The sequence below is a fragment of the Triturus cristatus genome, chromosome 1_1, assembly GCF_964204655.1.
Source record: "Triturus cristatus chromosome 1_1, aTriCri1.1, whole genome shotgun sequence".
Classification (NCBI taxonomy): domain Eukaryota; kingdom Metazoa; phylum Chordata; class Amphibia; order Caudata; family Salamandridae; genus Triturus; species Triturus cristatus.
Genome location: NC_140579.1, coordinates 580,334,365 through 580,357,057, shown reverse-complemented (window position 1 = coordinate 580,357,057; position 22,693 = coordinate 580,334,365). Strand labels below are relative to the sequence as shown.

Genomic DNA, 22,693 nt, shown 5'->3' with positions numbered 1-22,693 from the left:
TCTTTGGACCTTGGTGGGTTTCAGTTGCAGACCCTCCTCCAATGGGGTATGGCTTTGGTATCTATTCTTAAGTTAAGGAATCCGCAGCTAGATGTCTCTATCAGATGAACGAGTTACTTACCATCTGTAACAATGTATCTGGTAAAGACACAGTTGAGCTGCAGATTCCTTAACGCCCACCCATCCTCCCTGCTCTGTGAGGACCTTTTCAGGTGGGGTTTACCCATCCATCTCCCTCCAGGTGGCTTTTCTTCCTGCACGGTGGCCTATTTCTCCTCCCACCTGGGCAGGATGGCTCATTCTGTTTTATCTCCACCAATTTTTACGCTCTTACACTCTGGTTCTTCCAGTGTGGGGATTACTCATGTTCTTCTTCCCGTCCTCCCACCTTCCCCTTCTTTCTCTCCATTCTTTGATTCTGTTACAGTCAGTTGGGTTGGGGTCTATTGACTGTGCCTCAGTCAATTGTTCTCTGTAGGGTGTTTGGTTACACATTCTCTGTTGTTGACAACCTGTGGTCGCTTATTGTGAGGCATATTGCTCCGGTCTTGTTGCCCTTCAGAGTTGCATCCTGTGGTTGCAGACTTCTTGTCGTTTGCCATGACATTCATTTCCAATGCCGTTTTGCCTCATGGGAGGGCACAGTTTTCGCTTTTGCAACACTGTTTCTAGGAGCAGGTACTCTGCTCTTTCCCTTCAATTCCTTTCACTATACAGTACTTTTTCACTGTCATTTATGGTGATGTTTTTCATCATTCAATTCTTTTTGTCATTGGTTCAATACTTTTTCATCTTTTTTGGCACACTGTTCCCATACTCTCACAGTTTTAGTGGTGGCTCTGCGTTGTAGTGTGGAAACGTTTCACCGAAGAAAACTGACGTCCGCGCGCCAGAAAGGACTTGTATGGCTCCACTGATGTCATGTCTGTGGGCGACGTCAGGGCAGAGTCATGCGGCGCCGTACCCCGGCCTGCAGAGGTACTGCTGAGAAAACCTCTCCGGATCCAGTCTGACGCCTGTAATCTAAGTTAAGGAATCTGCGGCTAGACTGTGTCTCTACCAGATGCATCGTTACTGAAGGGAAGTAACTCGTTCTTTAGTGCTAATTACTAGAAATAAAGATCTCCTGGAGGTGAAGAAATAGTTACATACCTGTAATCTTTATTATGGCCATAAACAATGGTCGCTCCTCCCTGGGGGAAGACTATGAAAGTAAACCCAAGTCTTGTAGGATCCTTAATTCCTGTAAAAAGAGAACTGACCTAACCTCCACTTGCAGTGCATAATGGGAATCTGGTGGGTTGAATAGGTGACCCTTTTCCAATCTTTTCAGCTGCATTGCTTTTCTTTTCCCTCACTTTTCCTTTTAAAAAGACTTGTGAAAGAGTGCTCTTTTTTTTAAATGGTGACTTTTGAGATTAAATTTTCTTTTTTTAATTAAATAAATTTGCGACATTTGGTCATTAAATCCCCTAGTAGGCTGCTCACTGCGTTATTTTGTATTTTTAAAAAAATTGACTTTTCAAAAGAAAAGTATAATGCATATATATTTTGGAAGAGGTGCACCAGGAACCCACACATTGGTTTTACAATTCAGTGCTCTTGACTTTAATGAAGATTCCCCCGGAGGAGAACGAGGATTACAAGTCAGTAACTATTTCTGCATTATTATTAGTTGTCATCACAGTTGGTTGCAGTTTGGTGACTCTGGAAACTTGCACATGGATGTTGATACCAGCTTCTCTGATGGGCGGTCTCTGTTCCATCCTCACCAGGCAGGTCTGTTTCACAACACTTCCATGGTGAGGCCTAGCTCTCATGCTTTGAAGTTGGAAGTTGAGAGGGAGAGCTCCATCCATTAAGGAAGACATTTCCCTACAAGGAAAAGTGCAGGATGCACACTGTCTCATGAAGTATATGTCCCCACCACCCTTCCTGCTGTCCAATATTGAGTAAAGAGTTGTCATCCTTGACTCACCAGAAGTTGTGTGACCCAGCTCAAAGAGTATTTGCTATTCTGTTTGAGATTTACAGCAGCTCATCACTGCAGATTTTTTTGCCTGGAAACAGGCATATCAGAGATTACCATGATTTCCTTTTAATTTATTTGTAACAATTTTTTTCTTGCAGTATTTGGGCTCGATGCTCATAAAAGATCTCAGAGGGACAGATTCCACACAAGACGCCTGTGCAAAGATGAGGGTATGTTGCAACATGTAACGCATTTCCAGGCACTGATCCTTGCCAGTTTGTTTGTGCACGTGTCCCTGCTTGTTCCGCTTGCAGTTGGCATAAAAACATAAAAAAAATATATAAGCCCAATGTACACAAGTTAGACACATTCCACAGCTAATGAAAATATCATACATCAACGCTAAAGTTTAGTTTGTTTTAACGTATAGTGCATATCATAAATCGCAATCTGTAAAACTCCTGTTACAAGCTAACACATCGGAGGACTCCCGCTGTCCCTTTACTTGGCACCAGCAGACTTTCCTATTCCTGCACAGACCTGGCTCCCACACATGGAATCAACCATAGGGAGCCAGTCAAATAAATGCAGAGCACAAAGAGATGGAGAACGTGATGGTCCTAGAAGCTAAATCAGTTAATTGCTGAGCATCAGAGAGCACAGAGGGGGATAGAAAACTGTGTAACAGCTAAGTTCTGAGGAGCTGTGATGAGTACAGTTTGGGGTTTGAAACGATGGTCGCTGATGAGTAAGTGAAGGGATCATAGGGAGACATACTGAGGAGAGGGTTGATATGCAGAAATACAGTAGAGAGGTTTGAAATCATAAGGACCAACTCTAGTAAGGATGGGGGGGCTGTATGGATCAGCTGGACTATTTACTTAGTTTTTCTTGCTGCAATGCTTCCTGTATTGGAGAACACCACTAGGGCCCCTTTGTAATAAAAAAAATATTAATGCCTAATTTAATAATTAATTCTGTATTGAAGGACCTTCATTGTTAGTCTTAAACGATTTCATAATTTTGCGTTGCCTTTGTGGATCCTTAGCACTTTTCCATATGTATATATTATCCATGGATATACAACACAGGGTGCCAGCGTCCATATGATGAGCAGCAATATTTAGTGGCCAACACATTCTCCAACTCCTTGGGCCAGGCCCCATCATCTCCTCTGGGGTCCCAGATTCTGGAAATGTTTCACCTCAGATCCCCCTGTCAATGCCATCTGCTTCCAGCCCACCGTCTTTTCCCTTTTTTTTCATCAGCTGATGGTGGACCAAGTGCTGAATCTAATCCTCAGTACTCGGTCCAGCCCTTGTCTGCCAGCACCCTTTAGTTGGCATCTGCCACCATAGCCGACCATCTAACTACGATTTGTAATTAAAAGTTTCAGCAAGTATACCTTCCTACAAAATGGAAAGTAATGTCAATTTTACCTTTGTTAAAAAAAAAAAAAAACACCTTAACTCATCAGATTGCTAGCAATTATCGTCCCATCTCGTGTCCTTCTCCATCGAGAATTGTGGAAAAGGCTATTAACAAGGAACTGACTCATCTATTGGAGTCCAATAATTTACTGGACCACTCGCAATTTGTCATTCGTTGCTAGCACAGCACCGAGTCAGCTCTGATCACTGAAAGGGATCAGAAGGAATAGATTTATGTCCGACACCTACCAAACATTGTATGCTTCCAAGAAATCATAGCTCACCGCTTCTGAGACCAAGCAGTTTTTCTCTACTAATTGTAAGTGAAACACCACAATACCTGTAAAGTATGATTATGCTAGCTCCATATCTTCTGCAAATAGCAAAGGTGTAACTATATTAATTTTAACAAGCCATATGCAATCAAGTTTTTGTTAACTGATAAAGAAGGCTGATGGGTATTACCTAAAAAAATTCTGATACTAAAAACTTGACAGTTCTTACATTGTACGCTCCTAACATACCTGCCCTAAATTCTTTATCAACCTCACGCTTAAACTATGAAATTGCATGGAACCTATTGTTAGTGACGACTTGATATGTATTTTAGATACCCAGCTAGATAGTACCAATTCCTTCCATTTTGGCTATATGACAAATACAAGTAATAAAATGAATCCAATGACTAAGATGCTCAACCTGTTAGACATATGGCGCCAACAAAATCCACAAATGGAGGGAATACACCTTTTTCCTAAACATCATCAGGACTCTTGCATTAGCTTGTTCTATGTTTACTCCTCTATTAGCTGTAGCTGTAAATCTGAGTCGTCATCTATAATAATCAGATCACTTGGCTTTCACTCTCACTTGGTCTGATATATACACAGCTTCCAAATTGCCTATTAAATAGAGAGGTCTTTAGTATATATATGAAAAAAGAAGGTACTAAATGCATTAATGATAATCTAGGTACTGCATCTCCGCATATATATTATGGGATTGTATGGACACCTGTATTAAGGGCATAGCACAACATTTGCCACTCAAGTTAAAAAGACATCTGTAACGGAAGAACACACCCTACAGAAAACACTACATTGTTTATACAAACTGCACCTTAGTCAGGTTAAAAGCCAGTCTCCTCTTGCCAGCTCAACTTATCCATAGGTTTCTGCTCTTAAAGGGATAATTCAAAGTAAACTCGTAACTAAAGCCAACCAAAGAGCCTATCCGATTAAATGGCAAAACCTTTAAGTAAGTGAGAAATCCAGCAAATTATTGGCATCTCGAAGTAGGAATGTTTTAATAGAATAGACACTGTTACAGACCAAAATAAGATAATTGCAGTGGTTGAGAAATACTGTACTTAATTAAATCTTAATAATCTCGCACCAACTACCTGGCAAACTGTTTAACCTACCCTCAAAGAAGGAACCCAGAAATAATAATTTAATTGGTAAATCAGCTCTGCTATCAAACAAATCCCATATGGTATTGCACACAGACCCAACAAGATTAATGTTGACATTTTTGAAATCCTAGAAGTTATTGTATGTCCACCTTTTCATGAAGTACTTAACACAATTAAACATTCTCATCAGACAACAGCCTCTTGGCCTGATGATATTGTATCTCTATTTTCTTTTTTCTAAATAAAGGAAAACACACCAGGATTGTAGAGCCTATTAGCCTATCTCTGTAATAAACTCAGACTCTAAAATGTTTGCAAAGATTTGAGCCATCAGACTTAATAGCATCATCTGAACATTGACTTTGTACTTTCAACATGAACGTATTCCTGTTTTACTCTACATTTACCACATATCAATCACTTCAATTAATCACACTGAAACTATACCCACATCTCTGGCCGCTATGCTTCTCAATGCTGAGAAAGCATTCAAATGGATATTCGGGGAATACCTATGGCAGGTACCTTAGGATGTTAAATGACACCTGGATTTCATTATTTGGATACAGACATTATACGGTTCTTTCAAATCCCATCTACATGTAAATGGCTCTTCCTCCAGCATAATCTATTTAACTTGCGGTACCCGACAAGAATGCCCACTCTCTCAGCATTGTACGTTTTCTATGTGGTACCTTATATTCAGCAGTTTCAAATGCAACTTCTCCCACCCCCTAATCTAAGATCTTCATTTATGATAGTATACAGGGATGATGTTGCTATCTATTCCCCTATAGTTCAATTCACAGTACAAATCATAGAAATACCCGGCTAAGTAATTTAGGTCTATCTAAGGTTGCAAACACAATACTAACAAAATCCATATAATTTTATCTGGAGAAGCAGAATCAGAAGACTAGTCGCTAATACTGCACTTTATGTAGATATCAGACATTAGTTCATGCACAATTATTCTAAACTACTGAAAATCAACTAGAGAATTTAAAGCTTCTAACCTTATCTTTTATAAGGTGGATCGGTTTGGTTAAAATGAATAACCACAATTTCATTATTTTGCATAATTCAACTCTATATACCTAGTTCCTATTTTAAAAAACACAAATGTAGACTGTCATCTCCAAATTCATATGGCAAAACAAGATACCCTGCAGATCCCCAACAAAAACTCAAACTAATGAATACAAAAGGGGAATGTGGTCTTCCTGATTGGAGGTTGTTATTTGGCTGTATGAAGAAACGTGCAACTCTCATACTATAACCAAGTATATTTTAGTCATTCGATTAACTGTTGGCTGAATGATTCTTTGCTGGTTAAGTCATGGAGATGTGAGTATCCCAAAACATTAAGCAGTATAGACAAAGATATATGATAATATAAAACGTTACCTACATCTGCTTTATCTGGACAGTTTAACTCTGCTACTTATAATCTGGAGCTGCTGCAATTACATTGCAATACATTTTTCGTGGATGGCACACACTTTGGTTTATTTCACAACCTTAATTTCCAGTTTTTTTATCTGCTTCAGACCAAATTTTGCTTGCATAGGTACAATATTTTAAGATGTTTAAGATGTTTACAGATTCAACCCTTTCTTTTAGTAATCCTGTTCTCTCTCACTTTTGGAGGGGGGGGCAAGCTCAGTCTCATAATTGAAAATTGACAATACGTAACCCTTGGCGATAAGTAGCCCACTTAGCTAATCAAATAAGTTTAAGTATTTACCTTTCTGAAGAGGTTTTGTATACTTACAAAACTAGATTAAGAATTTAAGTATACCATAGTCTTTATGCACGGGCGTAGCTTTGTAATATTGAAAGGCGTAAGTTCCAGATTTACTAACTAGCATCAGGGGGCCTTAGAGGCTGGGAAGGAGGAGAGGAGTGTGGATTGTGATATTTAAAACACAGTATTTTGCACCCAAAAAAAATATTTTTTGAGACCCTCAAAACTGAGACGATAGAGTGCCTGTGTGTGTTCTCGTGTGTGTCTATGGACTAATCCCGGGGAAATCTGAAAGTCATCTCACCATACCCAACTGAATACACCGGTACCCAACTAATTACTAGTTAATACAGTTTTTTGGGGAGGTGTTACACACCAAACACCCCCCTGAAACTACGCCCCTGTCTTTATGACTTTTATGCCATTCCACCCAAATAATCTAAATGGTTCTACCAACCTAAAATCTGTCCAACTGTTCTCATTCTTCATCTGATATTGTTCATGCGTTCTCAGATTGTCCCATATGTTGGGAATTTTAGAGAGCCATCCTCCATAAACTCAGTGGTAATCTCCATGCTCAAGTTAAAGTACACTTGTATACCACACGAGTATGTATGGACACAGAAGAGTTGATATTTTAGGCCATCACAATTACTCCAATAAAATTGTGAAAAAATGGAAGAATATATCTCTCCCTTTGTTTAATGACTTTTGAAAGATTGTAATGAAGCCTTCGAATTGGAAAGACAAATCACTACTCCATGACTCACGTTGTACACGTATTATTTGAGTTATCTCTTTTAATCATTTCTTTTCAGCATTTTTAACATCTGTGAAAACTTATTACCATTGCAATCTGTCTTTTGCATCTGCTTTATTTTTAAAACTCTGCTGACTAAAAATAAAATAGTAATAAGTACTCTATCCTGGAGTCCATAAACAGCGCGTTGAAGTGGTTTAGCTTAGCCGACTTAGAAGATACACGGTTATCACCTAGTGAAAGCAAGAGTGGACAACTAAATAGTCTAATTATCAAAATGGGGCTATTGCATGGAGGACAAAATAGACTTCTGCAGACTGCACTGCACAGTCTACTTTAAAGCCTAAACTGGTATGATAGAATTCAGGCTTACGCCAAGCTGTTCCCCTTATCATCCTACCTAGACCCAGAGGATATTTAGGAGTCAGTTGGCTATGTGGACAGACGATGTATTGGAAAGTGTGGGGGATTATTGCACAAATGGCACTACCAAAATGAGGCATGAACTAATATATGAAAATCGATTGCAGGCAGAGCATTTCCTAAGGCATGAAGCAGTGAAAAATGGAAGGGTTACATTTCCAGTGGTGTTTTGTATGCTTATTTTCCAGCCCGTAACGTAAAAAAGTTAGCAGCAGATTCCACGACTTGGATCAGTTGTTAGCTACAAGGAAATGGGCAGAGGCCGAAAGTATAATAATACATCGAAAAAAAGAGGATTTCTGATGGATACTTCTAATTGCAGATTCCTCACCTCCTCAATATTCCCCAGCCATGAGACTTAATCATGACATTTTCAAGCAGAACCCCAACGTGCCAGTAGGTGGAGTCGTGTGGCTTTGCACCGGTGTCATTCGGTTCCATACGCGACTTGCAGAGACACACAGATGGTCCACCTCAGTGCACTTGTGTAGGTTCCTTTCTTTCCACTCCACCAGATGTGGATCCAGTGCTACCCCATGTCTCTTTACGAGACTACTTTCTCGAAATGTAAACTTTAGATAACCGTGTGTAAGGGACAGTGTCTCCTGCTTAAACCCCTGGGTTCAAACCTTGTTGAGACTGTCACAAACAAGTGTTAGTTTTGGTGCTTAAAAGTTCAGACTTTGATGCCAATTCCTATAGCGACTGCTCATTGATGAATCTGAAGGCCAGCCATGACTGTGAGGCAAAGCTGTATGACTACGACCCTGAGTCTGCCCTCGATGCCAGTTGGAACACTTGGACTCCTTTCAGGCTGCACTGGTGACGTCTGTATTGGCACCACAACCCACGCAAGACCTTGGAGCATTAATGCTGATGCAAGACATTCTGTAAAACGAAGTGCATCCCTTAGCGCTCTCTGACTTCACTTCGACTTTGATCGAGGCTGTGCCATGGTTAAGCTGAGCCGCAGCCTTTTGCCAAAACTTCGGACCCTAACACTTTGCTCTTGCCTCAAGGAAGGGCTCAGATCATTCCCTATCTTTACAGCACTGTTTCTGATAATAATTGCAATGATGAAGGGGATGAGTTAGCTCGACCATATACTGAAGACAACTGGTATGAGAAGCTAAAAGAGGCCAGTGGTTTGGATACTTAATCAGATACTGAGCGGGTCTCTCCTCCTAGACCAGTTACTGAGAAAAGGGCCTATTTCGCTGTAGTGACACATCTAAGGTTCTTGATCTCCACTTAGGTGAAAAACAATGTTCTTTCCGAAGTCCTCCAACCCAGACAAAGCACTACTGAGCCCCTGTTGCCTTTAAATGAGACCCACACGGACACCTTACTTGGACCAGGGGCAAAGACATGTGCTGGAGCTCTGGCAAATAAGCAGATAGCGAGGTGCTACAGCCTTGCCCCTTGTGATACGACTTTCCAAACACAACTGCCCCCAGAAAGCTTAGTGGTGCAAGCATCCACAAGCAGGGTGAACCCAAACACCTTCCGTAGCACCCCACCAGATAGTCAAAGCGCTCCGAAACCTTTAGAAAACTCATTATTTCCTTCACCAGTCTTGCATTAAGGTCTGTAAGCACCAGCTGCCTACTGGGCCAGTACACTCCTGCACCTTGAGACTCAATTGCTAAGGAACTACCTGCTGTGCCGGAGAGCTACGAGTTAGATACAATAGATTGCCTTGATAAAGCAATTGGCACCACTGTGACTCTCGGGAGACATGCATGGATGTGGTTTGTGGCCTTCTCCAGGAATCATCTGTCTTCCCTAATGGGCATACCCTTCGATGAATTCATTACTCAGGTAGTTTGGCCGACTGTGTGACTACAGTAGAGGCTTTCACTACCTCTAGTACCCACCCTTGCAGACAGCACAGGTGACCCTACAACCTTTTCTTTGCCGAGGCACTTCCAGACAAAAAATGTTTTTTGCAGAGTTTTATATAGCGCGAACTTGAGCCGAATTTAATCCGGTATCAGAGCGCTTTGCATAGGACCAGTTACGTTACATTAGGACACCCATTCATTCTTTGATAGTTAGGCACGGGGAGATTAAGTGATTTGCCCAGAATCACAGGATGTTCAGCGTCATTACCGAGACTTGAACCCAGTCCCCCAGGTCCAAGGTCAAGCGCCCTAGCCGTTAGGCCAACTCCTCTCCCCTAAACTTGAACAGCAGGGGTAGCAAGCAGCCTAACCCTCAGGCCCCTGTTATTTGCACCCGCAAAATCTCTTTATTGTAGCCTTCCAGACACAGCCACCCTGTCAGAGGCAGGATCCAACCTTATCTCCCAGGGTGGCAAGCAATCGCTTCAGACAAGTGGGCCCTGCAAATTGTCCGGGGTATGCCCTCCTTTTTATTTCCACTCCATCGCACCTTCCAACACTCTCAGGAATGCTGATGGAGGATAGTCTGTCTGTTTTACAGCTAAAAGTGCTGGCTCTTCTGGCCAAAGGAGCCATACAGAGGGTGGCAGTTTCGGAAGTGGGAACTGGCAGTTACTATTGCTACTTTCTGGTGCTGAAGAATGGCGCTGGCCTTGGTCCTGTTTGAGCCCTTCACCCTCTCAATGTCTCTGGTCTTGTCGGCCCTTAAACCTGGAGACTGGATAATAGCGTCGGACCTGCTGGCTGCCTATTTCCACATCCCTGTCCTGCAGGCCTACAGGCGCCACCTGCAGTTTACGGTGGGTGGGAGCACTTTGAGTTTGCTATGCTCCACTTTGGTCTCACCAGTACCCCTTGTTGTTGTCAATACTGCTGCCTATAAATGTAGTAAATGTAGTACGTCTACGGAGTTGGGGGTACAGTTATGCCCCACCACGATGACTGGTTGTTGAAGGCGGGCTCACCCCAGGCAGAGGACACCCACCTTGAGACTATAGTGAACCTCTTACCTTCCCTGGAGTTCACTGCCAATGTGCTGAAGTCGCACCTGATGTCTTCACAGATGTTACCCTTCATTAGAGCTATACTAGACATGGTGCAGTTTCCTGCCTTCCACCCAGAACGGAGAGTCCAGGACATTTCCATGCCGGTCCTGATGTGTCAGCTTCTGTCTTGGATCTCAGTGAGGATGACTTTGAGACTGCTGGGACTGATGACCTCTTGCATCCTTCTGGTCAAGCATGCCAGCTGGCATATGCGAACTTCGCAGTGTGATCTGAAGTCCCAATGGGCACAGCATCAGGGAGATATCTCCGACTATGCCAAGGTTTAGGAGGAGACTCCAAATTATCTGCAGTGCTGGCCTCTGGATCTGTGATTAGGGCAGTGGCAGGCCCCCCTCCCAACTCACCCAGAGCTAACAAAGGTGGCCGATACATCACTTATGGGTTGGGGTGACCATTTGGAAGAAGTGGAGATCAGAAGCATTGGGTCTCCATCAGAGGGCCTGTTCCACATCCTTCTCCTGGAGTTCCGGGACAGATGCTTGGCATTGAAAGCCTTCCTGTCATCCATCAAATGGAGACTGGTGAAGGGGCTCACGGACACCACCACTGCCATGTAGTACTGCAACGGACAAGGTGGGGCCTTGAACACTGTATCAAATGGCACTACCCCATAGGAAGTGACTGGAACACTAGTGTATTTTCCTGGTGGCACACAACCTGTCTGGATCTTTGACCACCATGGCAGACAAACTCAGCCACTGATGCCTAGCAGACTACAAATGCCAGCTACACCAGTAGTTGGGGAATGGGGAGAACCTTGTTATGTGTATTTTTTACAGTGCACTATCACTCTCGAGGGAATCCTGGTGCTGAGCAGGTGTGTGAGCTTAGCCTTGCTTAATGGTAGGTTTGTTAATTGAGAGCAAACACAATGAGATGATGAACAGAGCGCTGAAACTTTTCAGACACTCACCCCCAGTCAAGATCTGGGTTGAATCAATCATTGTTCTTTAGCTCACTTCACCACCCCAGTTCAGACTCATCCTTAAGTAAATCAGTCTCGCCCTGTTCCTCATGGGAACAATCCAGCCCGAATTGCCAAGGCAGTTGTTCCCTGGACCGGAAACAAGCATCCTGGGACCGGTTTCGGGGTAACACCTCATCAGCCAGGCTAGCGTGAATCCAGTAGCAAAGTGAGCAAGAGACCCACATCTGGGCATACCCTGCAAACTTAGGGCGAACAATGCTAACACTAGGAGATGATGGAAAGCGTGCTGAAACTTTTCAGACACTCACCCCCAGTCACAGATCTGGGTTGAATCCCATCATCGTTCTTTAGCTCACTTCACCACCCCAGTTCAGACCCAGCCATATGCAAATCAATATTGACCCTGTTCCTCATGGGAACAGTCCAGCCTGAACTGTCAAGCCAGGTCTTCCCTGGACTGAAAACAAGCATCCTGGGAAAGGCCAGGTCTTCAGCTTCATGTGGAACTCAGGAAGAGAGGAGAAGGCTCTGATGTGGAGTTGGAGGCCCTTCCACGCTCTCTTGGCGACTGATAAAAAAACAAAATCTCAGCTTTTTTGTGTGTTGGAGTTCCCAAGACAACTCGAAGACCGATTCCGCTTTGAATGGAGATTGGGGCTTCTGTATGCCTTTCCACCTCTACCTCTCCTGTCAAATGTTCTAAAGAAGATCAGGAACAATCTGGCCCAAGTCATCCTAGCGACACGAGATTGGGTAGTAGAGTGTGGTACCATGATGGCCATCTGACCTCTGATCAGGATGCTGCTTTAAGAGGGCCTCCTGTTACACCAACAGGGCAGGGTCCTGTATCAAGGCCTACGCAATCTTCATCTCCATTCTTGGAGGTTGAATGACCGCAATTGACTTTACTCGACCTTCCTCATGAATTAGTTGCTGTCATTCTGGCAGCCAAGCATACCTACACGAAATCAGTGTACGCCTGACTTTTGGAAAAGTTTGTGGTTTGTTACTCTGCTTAGAAGATTGACCCACTTCAAGCTAAACTATTGGAAGTGTATCGTCTCTAGCCCAGCACACCTTACTTTGGCCACAGTTAAAGGGAACTAGGCTGCTCTTTCAGAATTGTTTTGAGTTTGCCGGATCAGCCCTTTAGTTAAATATGTCGTTCAAAAGACCGTTTTCCTTATCGCTGTAACATCGGCGAGACGTGTGAGTGACCTACAAGCCCTCTCTCTGAACCAGCTGTGCATAACATTCTTTTCAGACTGGTGTTGAGTACCTGAGCCTCTTTAAAACCAAAAGTGGCGTGTCCTTTTCATGTCAGTCAAAACATTACCCTCCCAGCATTCTTAACTCCACCTCACCCCTCAATCAAAGGAGGAAGAGAGTCTAAATACATCATCTGGATCCCGAAATTGCTCTTAGCTTCTACATTGATCATTCCAGGGAATAACTTGTGGACGATTGTCTCTTTGTTCGATTCACTGGGCAATGAAGGGCAGAGCTGTGCAGAATATTTTTTTTCACTGTATCATTCTCTGCGTCAAAATCTGCCAGACACCGGCTAGGAAGCAGTGCCCAGAAGGCTTGCTGGCTCCTTCCACCGCAGCTAAAGCTGCTCCTTCTGCATTAGCATGCAGAATGCCTCTTCTGGACATTCGACAGGCTGCTACATGGGTGGCGCTCCACGCGTTCACAAAGCCATATTGTCTGGACAGCCATGTCTGACGAGAAGGGCACTTTGCCTGTTTGGTCCTGCAGATTTTTGTGTTTGAGCCATTTCACAGGCCCACCACCTGAGAGGTGCTGCTTGGGAATCTGTTCAAAAGGTAAATAATCTGGAGTTAGAAGAATCCATCAGAAGAACAAGGTACTTACCTTCAGTACTGCTCTTTCCAGTGGATACTGGATCCAAACGCAGATTCTATACCAATCCACCCGCCTCCCCGGTCTGTGACCTTATCCATCTAAAAAAGGTCCCAATTCTAGACATCCACTCATTGGAAAGGACCTATCTGCTGTAGGGCTCAGCAGCAGCCTAGGTTGAGGTCTTCCTCTCTTTTACTTCCAAACTAATAGACATCCAATTCAAAGTTGTTTCAGCTTGCACATAATAAATATAGTAGCATTTTGAGCCTAGTCTCTTGCTCTAAAATTATTATTTTGGCCAAAGACTTTAATTGATATGGAAGCTGGCCCAAGCTACATGTAGTATCCATTTTCTATACGTTCAATGGTAATAATATAGAGTAGCACGTGCTGTACTCGTGCATCACTTTAATGTATATTTAGTGTATATTTAGTGCCCTGCTCAGTCAATAAAATAAAATGAAAGACAAGATGCCTTGTTTTAAGTTGTATTGTTGAGTTTAATGTCTCTCCATTATTGTAATTGGTGGACTGAACATAGCCTTGATGGTGAAGGTAGCGGAGGTTGGAGGGGAGGAGTTGACTGAGCATGGAGGCAAGGGTGAATTTGTCAGTGCAGAAGTAAAAGCAAAATCCCCAGATGCAAGTTGCCTGATACAGTGCAGGTGCATAGTTAATAAATAAAATATAAAGTAGGGGAAACTGGGAAGGTAGCAAGGAAAGTGATGCACATGGAGTGCTAAAGAGAAGCACTAGCATCAGCAATGGAAGGATACAAGTCTGCTAGTCAAAGTGATGGAATAGAAGCTTTGCAAGACAAAATAATAGTGAGAAAAGCCATGAACCAATGAGCAGGTAACTGAAATCGACAAGAAAGCTATCAAATCATGATTAACTGTTAAAGAACAAAAATAGTGTGGTCTCTGACTGAGGAGAAGGGAGTTTCACGCGAGTCTATAAAAATATCAATGCTGGAGAACTATATAGGTAAATAACTTGTTTGTTCTCCAGCATGGGGTCTTTAGAAGATTTGTGCGTTTGAATCAGAATAGAAAGCATTATTAATCTCAGTGAGCACGAACAGTTTTTTTTTATTGGAGCAAAAAGAGAAACAAATGTCCTTTTTCCAGTGGTTATACCTCAGCTCCAACCAACTGTGATGGCAAACCAACCAACCTGAATATTTCAGTTATTAAATTAACTCTTGAGTATTTTGTGTAGCAGGGGGGCATGTAATAACAAAATCAGCAATATTAACAGCAGCCATAATCAAAGTAAACCTCCAAACCAAACATTTATTTTAAATTTGTGAAGCACAAACAAATGTATTTGAATAGCTTAAACACATAGATTTTGTGCGATGAAAGGGTTGTTAAAAATGTCATAAACCAGTCTTTTTTTAATATCACTTCTATTATTTCAAGTGCAACAGCCTTCGTGGCATAAAAGCCAACACATTTTTCACAAAGACCTGCCTTTTTGAAAGGAAGTTCAATGGCACATAGATGTTGAGATTCTTATTTTTCTTTTGTCTGTTAGATACATCACTACTGCAGTGGTATTTTGATCCTAATTAGTGACCGAAAGGCACTGAAAACTGACCTAAATTAACAAACTCTAGAGAATTGTGCTTTCTGGCCCCATAGGATTAATCCTGCTACTTGAACTCGGAACAGATGGGTTTGATTCTGATTCACTATACGAACTCTGCACCTGCAGTTAGAGTTTGTAATAAAAAATAATGTTTGCAGCAAAACGTTTCTCATTGTATATGCTTTTTGGTAGTATTAATAATGTATGAGAAAATTAAACAAATCAGAACAACGTTACAATAATTAAATACCAAACCACAGGTTTATTTGCCATAATTTTTGGTTGCTCTAGTTTGATCACTTTTAGAATATTTTTGGAAGGAAATTCATTGGATTCTGACTATTCAGATTAATGTTATTTTAGTTGTGTCCTAGTCCTTATTATCAGCCGAAAGGGATTAAAAACAGACCCAAATAATTAGAATATATAAGAATAAAAGAAAGTATAACCTGCATTTGAGATCATTTTTAGGTGGTTAGCTAGAGCATAATTACATTTATCATATATTTGCTATGTCGAAAACTGCTATGAAGATTAGGAAGGGAATACAGGGCAATATTAACTAGAAGAATGAGTTGATTGACTTTATTGTAGGGGTGGGCGGAATTTGCGTAGTCGCGCTACGCAAAGCTCCGTGAAATGGTAAAAAATATCCGCGAGCACGCAGAGTTCCACGAACACGCGGAATTGCTTGTTCCGCCCGTTCGCGATGCTTTTTTCCTGTTTGCGAACGCTGTTTGCGTGCTCGGGGGAAAATATCTCGCGAACACGCATTATGAAAGAGCGAACAAGCAAAAAATTCCATGAAGCCTCGGATCACAGAATTTTTGGCAATTCCGCATTTCCCCAAATTCCACGAGCGGAACGGAATTTACCGCCCAGGACAACTTTATTGTATCTCACAGCTTCAACAGTATTGTGTTTTTAGAAAACAATAGGTCCTTTCAATAAATTATTTTTAGGCTTTGGGGTTTTAAGTTTAAAGCTATAATAACTGATAAAACCCCACTGAAAGAGAAATAGCCCTCACCAGTGAAAACAGATAAACATTGAAAAAACACCTGCACAACCACAAACTAAATGCCATTCGAAGAAAGAACATAGAGTGAAATAGTCATTTATTTCTCCCTGAAGGGGCAAATACAATGTAACTTTGTTATACACGCTAGCAGTAAGAAAGACTGGGCTAACATTATTCTGCTTGAGTTTTGTTGTTTAGGGATGCCATTAAAATTGTTTTTTTCTTCCTTTTGCTTTTTTTCAGTTTTGTGGTCTTTGGACTAAAGATGCAGGATTTAGAAGCATGTTATAGGTCTCTTTTAATTATTTTATAAACTGTAGAGAATCGGGAAATATCAAAATCATATTTGATATTTTGGCTGAGTTGGTTTCTTTCACTGATAAGTAAAATGGCTGGTTTCATAAGAATCTTTCCTAATATGTGTCATCACTTATACCCACAGAGAATGGGTAAAAACTGTAAATACATCAGCCCACAGTTTCTAGTGGGTCAGTATTGATAGTAGGTGAATTGCCAACACCTCAGGCTTTAAACATTCAATGCAAGGTATTGTGACAAGTATATGTATAAAGAGAGCTATCACCAAGCATCTGGGATAGTGGTGAAAACATGACGCCATACTTTTGGAAAACATGGAACGCGGTGTCACTTGGAATGCACTGCAGAAAAGGTTCTTTCCAAGTTCAACAAAGATTGGAGTGATATTGTTTGTATTTGCAGTGATTCAGCTACGTATATGAAAAAGTTGTGTGATGACCTGTCAAAATTGATACCTGAGCTGAAGTGATTCCCTGTAGGAGATCCTTGCCACTTGTTAGATGGTATGCTGAAAGCATCTTTACAATCTTCGGAGTTAATGAGGGATGCTATTGACTTTTTAGTCCATTCTGGTGCACTGTTTTCTTATGCACAGGAACTAAAACGCAAATATTTATAATTTTGTGGTTTGTGTGGCATCAAAGAAAGAGTCATCCCAACTGTGTCCCTTAGCTGATGGCTCTCAGTCCAAGGGGCTATGAATGCTATATTATCCATGTGGCAACCGTTTACAGAATTTTTGCTGAGTGATGATGCCAAAGGCAAGGCATGTGAGGATCTTTGGTCACATATTGATAGTGATGTGAAAAAAGTACACTCTACTGCATTATTAGATTTTTACAGAGAACATAACTGCTGTAGTGGACATAATAAAAAACCTTTGTTTGCCAAGTGTTCAGCATAATTGGTGTAGATGTGAAACATCTCCTTGAGAGTAGGCTGGGCGACACATTTAGTGACTTTGGCACTGCAACATGCTCCATGTTAGATCGATTGCCACTTCGTAAGCAAGGCAATGTTGAAGAGCAATTCAGGAACATTTATTTTACAATGTATGAGAAATGGCTTGCAATGATGCATAGAAATGTTCCTTCACCACCAATGGCATTGCAAGTCAATGAAACCTCACTGTGGTACTCTGTACAAGTTCTAGAGCCCTTCAGTAAAGGGAAATTTCCTCCGTAGTTTCAAAAGTGCTGCTTCATTTTTGACCGCTTCAATAACTCTGAGGGCATAAGCACCCAGCTCAATGCAAATGTTGCAGAACCTGTCCTTAGAATCGCAATCTTCAAGTGCACCAGTATTGGCATGGAAAGCTATGTCAGTGGCCAGAGTTAACAAATTGTGCACTGGCTGTTTTGGCGTTGCCCGTCTCAAGTGCAAATGTTGAGAGGGCCTTTTCACAGGAGTTTACATAGGAAGGAACGAGCGCACATGACCAAAGACTCACTCAAGAAGTGTTGTATGGTGTTCTACAAAAAGTTTAATTTTCAAAAATCTATTTGGACCTCATATACACTATATGTATACTGTCTATATACCATGTTCTATCAGTGCAGAAAGCAAGCAATAATAAAAGGAAAATGTTCCATAAACACCGGAAAAACACTTTTTCTGTTGCTTTCAGTGGTGCGAAAATGTGTAACAACTAATAACTGTTTTTTTAAGGTATTGAAATCACTTGAAAGCACTGAAAAACCCCCACCAGAATTTACCAAAAATAGAAACTGAAAACAGGAAGGCCTAATTATATTGTGATTTTCTTAAATGTGTAGCGACAGTTAACCGACCCTGTTAAAGAGAAACTGGTGTACTGTAGTTAAAATAAGCGATTCATTATGAATAGGTGGTATTATTTGTTTGATAATTAAACTTCCAAAAATGTGCCAACTTAGGTATTTGAATTCAGTGAGTAGTTTAAGTGGTTTAAGCGATGTTACGTATGCATGTAATGTCTTTGTCTTTTGCTCTTCTAGTTGTGCTTTATTATGATGCTTTGTTGTAAAGATTTTACATAGTATGTATTCTTTTGATTTACAAACTTGTATATATTAGAATGCTTTAAAAAAAATTATTTTGATTTTACCTGACTTTTTTTTGTATTTGCTCTGTGTGCCTTATGTTTTTATGTGTTCTTTTCATAATGCAAAACTAAAGGGGATGATGCGACGGAGTGTTGAACATTGCAAGCACTCACCCCCAGTCAACTGATCTGGGTTTAATCCATCATCATTCTTTAGCTCACTCCGCCACCCCATATGCAAATCAGCCTGACCTTGTGCCTTATGGGAACAGTCCAGCCCGAACTGCCAAGCCATGTCTTCCCTAGACCGGAAACCAGCATCCTGGGACCGGTTTCTGGCTAATCAGCCGTCATCAGCCAGGCTAGCTTGAATCCAGTGGCACTGGATTCAGTGATCACTTAGAATTATTTCACAGTGCTTTACAATTTGTTTCCATGATTAACAATACCGGTTTAAATTTCAAGATGCAGCTCCCAGCTTGCCATAGTCCGTGTCAGAGGTCCGGCTGGGGTCGGGGATGTCTTTATACATATACTGATGATAATCCTGCATTTGCCCCACCCATCCCCTGCCTTGGAATGCAGCCACAGACCCCTGTAGTTCTCACTGTTTGAAGACCTCTGCACTAGACTGACACCGGATACAGAGCCTTTTCCACTAGTCAGAAGGACTCAAGTTTGAACCAGTCTACTGCTACAATTAAGAAGAAGTACTAGCTGGGAACCCCAAGGTATTCAGGAGCTGTGCCAATAAGTTCGGGGGCGCAGGATTGTGGAAAACACTCTGGCCCTCTTCTCAGGACAGAATGTCCTCCTGCATCCCCACCCGAATGTGGAGGAACATCTGACGAATCTTGGTATAAAAAAAGTACTGAGGTTCTGAAAATCAGCCTGCAAGGTTTCCTCTTGATCTTGCAAATCACTCACTATCCATGAGATTGAAAATGCTTGTGCTTTAGACCCAGTGTACCAATGCTCCTTGTGAAGAACCCGCCTTTCTCGTTCACTGGTGTTGCAAAAGGATCCATAGATGGGTGGCCCCAGTGCCAAAGGTCATGTCCACCAAATTCTGGTTGAGTTCTTTTCATGACTGATACTCTGCATTCTGGTGAGGGCATTGATTCATGTATTGGTGAGCTCCACCAAATGTTTCTTTGTTAGTGAAATGCTGTGCTTTATCACCTTTTTTAAAAGATACTGTGATTCCTCCAAGAGTGCAGGAAATGTTGTGCCTTCCTCATTGTCTAGAGTGATAGAACAGGATAGTTGTGTCATCTGTCCTTGCTTACAAGTACGTAGGTGCTGACCAGTCTTTGAAGGAACAACTGTAGCCCTCTTCTCACAGCTTTGCTCACCAAGATATTGATGTGGAGCAGACGGTCCACCTGTGATCAGTGATGCCTTGCCTCTACATCTTGCTGATTAGCACCTCAGCCTTCCAGTGACACATTAGGTGTCATCCCATAACAAGTCATTTACAGCTGGACATACTTGTCTACCGCAGTGCTGGATTCAACTCTCCACTATAAAAATGAAATCTTGATGCTGTGTATCACCTGGATCTGACCCTCAAAAGATCTGGATATTTCATGCCACTGGGTGCCTAACTTCTTTAGGGAATGTATGTGGAAATTAGGAAATGCATGAAGACATGCCCAATATCGACTTTAATGTGCAGACTCAAACAATCATTTGCTTTTGAATTTGCTGTATGCCTTCCCAGCAGTACTGTATAGATTAGCTACCAGGAACTGGATAGATTTGGAGGCTTTGACAAGATACTTGTTTGCATTGAGTAAAATGCCTAATGACTCAGAGTTCCAGGCACACCTCTTTTGTTGACCGGGCCGTACCAAACTGACTTTCTCTCAATTAGCTGGTCATCCAGGGATGGAAAACTCTAAAGCGCTTGTCTTCTCAGGGAAGCTGCCATAGAGAACCTACATTTCAGAACGTCTTTTGGTGCAGACATGAAGCAGAAAGGCAACACCTTGAACTGTGATGGCACACTGTTACTTCGAATCACAAGTATGGTGTATGGGGACTTGGAAATATGCGTCCTCTAAATTCACTTTCACCATTGTCATGTACACTCCCACCTCCTGGAGCAGCTGCAGAACCTCCAGCAGTGTGACTATCCTGAAGAATTGCTTGTAGGTACTTGATGAGCTCTTGAGGATCCAGTACGAGACTTCACTCTTCTGATTTCAAATGGACTAGCAAGAACCTGGACTAAAAACCTGTTTTGACTGAGATTTGCAGATAGGTTCCAGAGCCCCCTTTCTGATCATGGTGAGGGTCTCCATAATCAGGTGACAGTTTAAGTAATGCTTGTTGATTACAGGTAAAAAGGGTGAAAGCTACCTCCATCTTGGCCTGGAGGGTATTTGGAAGAGGAGGAATAGAAGAGACCTGCAGGTTGTCAATATCCGTGATGGTTCCTATTTCTATTAGCTGTAACCGTTTTTGTGTGGCTGTTGGCTGAACTAAAATGAAGGCATGCGCAGTATTAGAATGCTGGAATTATGTTTTTTGAAAAAGGAGTGCCTGCTGCGGTTAAGAAACACTGTGTTTGAAAACCTTCTCTATAAGAAAATAATTACTCCATCTGGCATCCCTAAAGGACATCTATCTTCTATATTGATGCAGAGACCTGGACAATTCCATGTCAGATTTAATAGATAAATGTTTCAACCACATGCCAGCCAAATAGGTTTTCCTTGTCAAGTGCGAAAGTTTTCAAAGTCCTTTCAAAATATGAGTGGTGTTATTAGGTGGAGATTCTCCACGCAGAGGCAGAGATTTTGCAGTTGTTGGTGCAGTCCTACTCATTTCAATAGCCTTGGCAGTGCAGATGTGGCATCCTCATCTGCTGTATGTGTTCGTCTGTGGAGGATGCAGTAGCAATCTTACAGACACTATGGGAGGAGGCGGTGGTTGCAGAGGCAGCATCTGTACTAGCGGAGTTGTAGGCTTCAAAGGCTTTGTTGAGCCAGGTTAGGCTGGATGTTGAGACAGAATATCGAGTCGGAAATATTGTGATTCAGAAATATCGATTGCAAGAATATCGTGGTCAAGAATATTGAATTTAAGGTAAGAAATATTGTTTAAAAAAATATAGGTCATTGATATTGTTTGCAAAAATATAGTTTAAAATATCATTAATTTTTTTATTAGTGTTGTGTTTTAGTTTATATTTTAAATGAATGTGATGTATGGTTATTTATATAAGTATTGTATGTTTTGTAATATGTGTTACATTTTTAGTAGTTATCAATTTATTTTAATTACATTTTTTTTTTTTTTTTTTAGTTCCAGTAGCAGGTTGTGGGTTTATAGGGAAATAGTGGGAAGTAATTTAATTGTAATTAATGAATGATTATTTATTTAGATTTTATAGTGGTAACTGTGGGAAGTAATTTATTTGTACTTCATTAATTGGTTGTTAATTGATAATTGATTATTAATCATGGTAATCCTGTAATGTTTTTTAGGTGCAGGTTGTGAGGTTTATAGGGGTAAGGGTGGGAAGTAATTTCTTTTTGATTAATTAGTTCATTTACATTAATTGATTGAATTAATTATGTAAATTGTCATTACTTTTAGGTTGGGGTTTATAGGGGTTAAGGGTGGGAAGTAATTTATGTTTAATTATTAATTAGTTAATTTATATTAACTAATTGATAATTATGGTAATTGTGTGATTTGTTTTAAGTGTAGGGTTTATGGGTAAAGGGTGGGAAGTAATTTATTTTTAATTAATTAGTTCCTAATTAATATTGATTAATTAATTGAAAATTAAATATGGAATTTGTGTAATAAATTTTAGGTGTGGGTTATGGAGTTTATAGGGTTAAAGTGTGGGAAGTAATTTATGTTTAATAATTGGTTGATCATTGATAACTTATTAATTGATATTTAATTAGGGTAGTTATATTTTTTGTGTGGGTTTTACATTTTAGGGATAAAGGGTGGGGAGTAAATTGATTTTACTTATTTTATAATTAGTTTTTGTATGCTATTAGTTTTTTAATTGAAAGAAAGTTTTAATTGTGTAATACATTTTTTTACAGTTTAATTTTACCAGTGGTTTGTGGGGATTATAGGGGTAAAGTGTGGGAAGTTTATTGATTTTTATAAGTTTTAATTTGTTTTTTAATTAATATTTCTTTCATTGGTAATTAAATATGTAAGTACATTATTTTATAAAAACTTAGATGTGGG

General features: G+C 41.0%; 1 protein-coding gene across 19 annotated transcripts in view; it reads left to right on the top strand.

Moving 5' to 3' along the window:
- ANKS1A (ankyrin repeat and sterile alpha motif domain containing 1A) overlaps positions 1-22,693 on the top strand; it is a 1,389,901-nt gene that overhangs the window by 1,251,588 nt on the left and 115,620 nt on the right. For all 19 annotated transcript variants that reach the window (XR_014978931.1, XR_014978928.1, XR_014978939.1 and 16 more), the window contains one exon: positions 2,131-2,202. Coding sequence is in view for 16 of the 19 variants with exons in the window: in XM_085645485.1 (XP_085501611.1) it covers positions 2,131-2,202 (72 nt within the window). In the remaining 3 variants the exon portion in view is untranslated. The remainder of the gene's footprint in view (positions 1-2,130; positions 2,203-22,693) is intronic.